The 6,520-nt window shown below is 40.1% G+C and overlaps 1 protein-coding gene across 1 annotated transcript in view; it reads right to left on the reverse strand.

Annotated features, from left to right (window-relative positions):
* Nucleotides 1-329: 329 nt before the first annotated feature.
* The window catches only part of LOC129094842 (protein shisa-like-2A), a 7,850-nt gene continuing 1,659 nt past the window's right edge, over nucleotides 330-6,520 (reverse strand). Inside the window, exons 2-3 of the mRNA XM_054603121.1 lie at nucleotides 4,157-4,293; nucleotides 330-2,450 (exon numbers count right to left, since the gene is read on the reverse strand). Coding sequence (XP_054459096.1) covers nucleotides 2,263-2,450; nucleotides 4,157-4,293 — 325 coding nt within the window. The 3' untranslated portion in view covers nucleotides 330-2,262. The remainder of the gene's footprint in view (nucleotides 2,451-4,156; nucleotides 4,294-6,520) is intronic.

Genomic DNA, 6,520 nt, shown 5'->3' on the forward strand with positions numbered 1-6,520 from the left:
ATTATTCGAGTCATTATTTACATAAAAGACTTATGACAGCGTTGAACTTTCTTTAGATCTAAACATGTACTGTCTGACAGACTTCAGATCAAAGCACATCAACATGGGCTGCTGCACACTGCTTAAAAAAAGAAATAGAAAACATTGGATAACATCTTCACGTATATGTTATACTCATATCTCCTACAACTTGAAATGTCTTCATTCCTTTTTGAACTGAGATAAAATGTGAACTTGTGAGCTTTTTGATGTTTATTTAGATGATTGGCTTGAGGTGCAGAAAGATCAAAGTTAAGAACATCAAAGCAAGGGACACAAGCAAGTGTGGTTCATAGCTTTAATAATCATTTTGGAAAATACACATTAATCAGTGAGGCACTTGAGCTGCCCAATATCTTTTCTATAAGTACCATGATAGTAAACATAACTGGCTGTGCTACTGAGGTCTTTAATGACTTCATGAATTTGTCAGTGAACAGAGATAGACACATTACACGAATATTCTTAAAATGAGCAGAACGGTCATGGCACCACATGAGAATCTGTATCTCCAAATATAAAGCTCTGGTTTCTCCTACAGCACCATCAAAGCGATCACAGACTTCAACAGGACGTGAGCGCCAGACTGACAGATGGGTATGAGATGCAGATTTGTATCCTTTCTATGACTTTTTCACTCAACAAAGCACATATTTGGGGAATGCAAATTGTATGGGACAATTGTGTGAAAGGGTTTGTTCTGTTGCTGCTAAAGGGATCGTTTGGTTGAGATATTTTTGCCTAGACCAACCGACATACCGACCTTAACTACAGCTATGCTAATTTTGTAGGCAACTGTGTTGTAAATGCAGCTGGTGTTTAACAGACTGACCAAAGATGCTCCACTTCTGAAACCCTTCCAGTGGACATTTGAAACGAGACGGGGATACTGGAACGTGATGAAGCAGCATTCAGTCCAGGGTTAGTAATGCTTTAATATACACCTCTTTTTAATTAGAAGAAATTCCTTCCTGGCGTTCTTGAAATATCGTGTTTACAAGAATGGACTGACTCGTCAGCGCGGAGGCATTAAAACCACTGAAGGCCTGAAATTCCCATAATGCATTCCATAACGTATTTCGTCCCATTCCTGCTTTGTGGACAAAAAACTTTCAAACTCCATGCCCACTGATTGTCACTGAACTTTGCAGCTTCCTGCCAATCTTGGATATCACATTGGGTTTTTTAAAGATGTCATGACGAGTAATGTGAAAAAAAAAATCAATGGAGTGGCCCTGCAAGCTAGAAGTTCTCAACCTGGGAGTCATCTTATATTTTGTTATGATCTGATGTATTAACATACTGTAACAGTTCATTTTTTTTCCAATCAACACCTCAAAACTTTCATCACAAAATATCTGTTATCCAACTCCCCTCATTACTGACTTCTATGTTAAAATGTAAAAGCAGAGTTTGGGCAAGAAGAAACCAGAGCGGCAACAAAAAATTCAAACGCACGGTACAGTTCAATAACAGTCCCCTTAATTTGTGCCGTTTGTCGAAATCCCTCAGGTTCAACAAAATCATGTCTGAGACTAAAATGATCATCATTCAAAAAGTGTTTTGAGGTTATTTCCTGTCGGATCTCAGTGATGAATTCTGCAAAATTCATGACCAACAGGTGCTAACAGCCTCTGGTCTTTAGGGACATTTCTAGGGAAATAAAAATTGTATTATAACTCAGCCAATCTCATCAATCCAAAGCCAATTCTCAAAGGAGCAGTATTGTGATTTCACCAGGGGTTCTGAAGAGTTTTGATGACTGCATGGTAATTTTGGGAGCCAGCATATGTCGGCCTCTTTCACCCAGCAGTCCCTCACGACATCTCCATCACTACTCTTGGCAATTTCCTGAGAAACCACATACTTGCCTGTGTTACACCATCTTTACTTTTCACAGGACTTCTGAAAAACGACTGTTGGGCAGATAAGTCTCGTTAAAACAAACATAATTCCTGTGACTTTCGCGAGATGCCACTGGTTGCCATCCTAACCTGACAGACGCATATTTGAGGGGCACCCTTTGACGCAGTGGCCGAGACGCTTATTAAATGGCTATGGAAAGTGAAAGTGTTGAAATGGTAGGCAGATGATTAAAATATTATAAATACAATAAATATCATTTCATGTCAAGTTCAGGCGTCCACACAAAATGTTTCTGATGGCTGCCATTGAGCAACTTTTGAGCAACGACACAATCAAGAAGTAAAATAGTTCGCAAGTCTATGCAGGACCCTCGACTTTGATAGATGTCACAGTGGCCATGAAACAACGTTGGAAAAGGCGGTCAGGGTCCGGGGGCTGGTTGTCACAGTCCAGCTTGCCCCTCAGGAAGTGTTTCCTGAGGCCTTGAGGACCAGCAGGGGCACTGGAATGGCTCGGTCCTGGTCTCTGTGGACTCGATGTAGAGCCTAGAAAACAGAGGAACCTGTCAAATATTGAAAAAAATGCAAATAAGGCGTTTGGCGTGAATAACTTGGCTACAGTGTCGTTTGGTTAGAAGTTGGTATTACATATCTGTAATCCGCCAGTAAACAGAGTAAAAGAGGAAGCGACGAGGAAACAACACAAGTCCGCTCGGCCATCTAACCAAAAAAGTCCCATCTATGAGAGAAAAATGGAGAAAGGCCTTCAGGAATCACTTCAAATTTTAAATTTTTCTTAGATTACAGCTAGTATTGACCATGTTTCATGCTGCCTTAAGACAAAGACAAGCTTTCGCAAGTTGTGGGACTATCTCAGCAGACGCTAACATCGGAAACAGCTGATCAGTCATGTGAGTTAAATTTCGCTAAATAAGAATTTATTTCGCAAAGGCGTTTCCATAATCCATTTATCACAAACTCTTTTTTGACTTGGGCAAAAACCACCAAAAGCGTGCATGAGAACTGTTTTTCTATTTTGTCCATTTACATACAGCTTTTTTAATGAGACACTTCCAAATGAGCATTAACAATATGTGAATGAAACCTTTGCAAGTTGGTTCGTCTGCAAGGCAGTCTAGTCCACAACATATTAGAGCTGATTCATTGTTGCTTGTATAATGGCGAGCGTAGTTGCCTCTGAAATGCTTATTACTGTCTGTATTCTGTCCCTGTATGTTTAAATGTCTAACTAACTCTGTAAATGAATGGCAGTGTTGCCTTACAAGCCTTTAGTGCCTTAATTGTGTTATAATTAGTATATTGTTCTCTGCACAATGCAGGCAACGTTCATTTCATATTTCATTCTTATATCATGGCGGCCTCAACATTTACAAACCAGACAAATTATACAATCCTTCCCATTCAACATAACACAGACATTATCCAAAGTAATACTTAAAAAAAAGAAGTAGTATTTTACTTTGATAACTCAATGCATAGTTTCCGTCCGTTAGGAAACATGTTTCATCGACGTGCCAATAACAGTGATGAAGTCTTGAGTTGTGACAGGTGAGTGAAAGATGTGAGTCAAGCTGTACACCCCCACAAGAGTCCTGAGGAGAGTCTAATTAAACCACCAGAGAGAAAGTACATGTGTGGATGTAACACTGGTGTGCAGAGCTTTTAAATGTGGTTGTTTACAGACAAAGTAGCCCAGATTAAGTGTAAATTCTAGCATGGCCAACTGCAGTCTGATTATAGATCATTTAAAAATCTAACTACAATTTCCTCTATTTTATCTGCAAGACTCAGCCTCTATATAGACTGGTTTTCTCCTAAAATGTATTCAGTTTGAACAGCTGAGGCAAAGCTTAAGGACAGAAGCTCCTGGCTGGACACCTGTGTCTCCTGTGTCCAGTCAAAAGTATGAAGGATTTGTCTCATAAAGTGACTGAACAGCTGCTGAAAATCTTGTGTTGTGCTCAATCAATAGTTTTTTCATTACTGTCAAAATAAACAGGAAAAAAAAAAAAGAGCACAAAAAAGAGAAATCATTAACCCCTTGCAGAACCTTGAATGAATGAGCAGTCAGTTTTAAGATACGGAAATAACAAGCTTGCCAAATTCTTGTAATTCCTTTCACAACGTTCGAGTCAGCCATTAATAAATGTCAGGCTACGTGGATCAGTGTAATTTATAGACGTGTTAGCAGAATTGTATTCGCTGCAGAGAGACAGAACTGCAGTCAGTACCTGGTGCTCGGAGCGGCAGCCCATTGTCCAGACCTCTGGGTTTAGTGGTGATGAACAGATAGCAGAGGACACACAGAGTGACGATAAAGGCAAGAAGAACCACAGCTGCTACAGAGAGACCCACAAGAGCTCCGAAACTGGGAAATAGAGAACAAAGACACAGCAGGAGTATTACATATTACATATATTCCTGGCTCTCAGCATGCTGTACAATAGACTGGAAATAGGATACAGTCCGAGCATAGGAATGGATCCAACTGCATGGATTTAAAATGTTAACACTGAATAAAATTGATAAATATTGTTTGTTTTCTTTTTATTTGAGGTAAACTTTGATTTTAAACATTGTTCTTATATTTTAGTTGATAAATGATAAATGGTCTTGTCCTTCTAAAGCCCTTTTCTAGACTTCTGACCAAATTTAAAAATGTACATAGAATTAATGGCCTGCGGTTTCCCTCCACCAACTAGTCATGTTGCAGTTTACATCCATGTCTGTCAAAAACGTATCACTTCTTTCTGTACTGCTTCTAGGGTCACTAGAAACGCATCGCCTATAAAACCATTGTTTTTCTATGGAAAAGCTCCTCTCTTGTGCTGCGCTTTTCTAGCGTTTTTTAGACAAGCACAAAAGATCAAATATTCTCAGCTTTCAGCACTGGGCTTATCTTAGTCTTCCCACTGAAACCTACACCTGTGCTGTTAATTCACATTCAGCGTATTAATGAGAGAATTTTAGAGCAGCTGAAAGGTGAATTTTTTTACATTTGGACAGGGCCACACTAGCCGTTTTTGGTCTTTATGCTAATTGCTTATACATAATATATATTTGTTCTGGTGACGCAAACCGAACTGAATCCCAACAAAAAGTGCCGGAATGTGGGATTTTTTTGAAAATCACAATGATGCTTTATTAAACCTTTCCATGCCTAATCTCACATGTACAATGCCTATAAAAAGTATTCACCCCCCTTGGATGTTTTCCCCTTTTGTTGTTTTATACATGAAATCATGGTCAATATAATTTGGCTTTTTTGACAAGAATTTGCAAATTTGTCAATTAATTAAAAATATATAAGGTAAAGTAAATGATTGCATAAATATTCACCCCCTTCAGGTCAGTATTTAGTAGATGCACCTTTGGCTGCAATCACAGCACTGAGTCTGTGTGGATATGTCACAATCAGGCTGGCACATCTGGACACTGCAATTTTTCTCCACTCTTCCTTGCAAAACAGCTCAAGCTCTGTCGGGTTGCTCGGGATCGGGCGCGAACAGCTCTTTAAGTCCAGCCACAAATTCTCGATTGGATTGAGATCTGGGCTTTGACTTGGCCACTCCAGAACATTCACCTTGTTGTCTTTGAACCATTCCTGTGGAGCTTTTGCTGTATGCTTGGGGTCGTCGTCTTGCTGGAAAATAAATCTTCTCCCAAGTCGTAGTTCTCTTGCAGACTGAGTCAGATTATCCTCCAGGATTTGGCGATATTTTTCTGCATTCATGTTCCCCTCTACCTTTACAAGCCTTCCAGGGCTGCTGAGAAGCCCCCAGAGCATGATGCTGCCACCACCATGCTTCACGGTGGAGATGGTGTGTTTGTGTTGATGTGCAATGTTTGGTGTTCGCCAAACATAGCGTCTAGTCTGATGGCCAAAAAGCTCAATTTTGGTCTCATCAGACCAAAGAACCTTCTTCCAATTGACCTTGGAGTCTCCCACATGCCTTTGGGCGAATTCCAGGCGAGATTTCATATGAGCGTTTTTCAACAGTGGCTTTCTCTTTGCCACTCTCCCATACAGCTTCGACTGGTGAAGAACCTGGGCAACAGTTGTTGTATGTACAGTCTCTCCCATCTGAGCCACTGAAGCTTTTAACTCCTTCAGAGTGGTCGTAGCTGTCTTCACCAGTCTTCTTCTTGCCCGGTCACTCAGTTTGTGAGAACGGCCAGCTCTACGCAGATTTAAACAAGTGCCATACTCCTTCCATTTCTTAATGATGGATTTAACTGAACTCTGTGGGATGTCCAGTGAGTTGGAAATCTTTTTGTAGCCATCTCCTGACTTGTACTTTCCAATGATCTTTTCTCTGAGTTGCTTGGAGTGTTCTTTTGTCTTCATGTTGCAATTGTAGCAGGAATACTGATGAACCAGAGGCTGGACCTCCCAGACACAGGTGTTTTTATACTACAATCACTTGACACACATCAACTGCACTCAGGTGATCTCCATTTCACTAATTGTGACACTGCTGGCATCAACTAGCTGGACCTCTGTTGAATTAGGTCAGTCACTTTAAAGGGGGTGAATATTTATGCAAACACTTATTTTACACTATATATTTTTTATTAATTGACATTAGTTTGTA

Source organism: Anoplopoma fimbria, chromosome 8, assembly GCF_027596085.1.
Source record: "Anoplopoma fimbria isolate UVic2021 breed Golden Eagle Sablefish chromosome 8, Afim_UVic_2022, whole genome shotgun sequence".
Taxonomy (NCBI): domain Eukaryota; kingdom Metazoa; phylum Chordata; class Actinopteri; order Perciformes; family Anoplopomatidae; genus Anoplopoma; species Anoplopoma fimbria.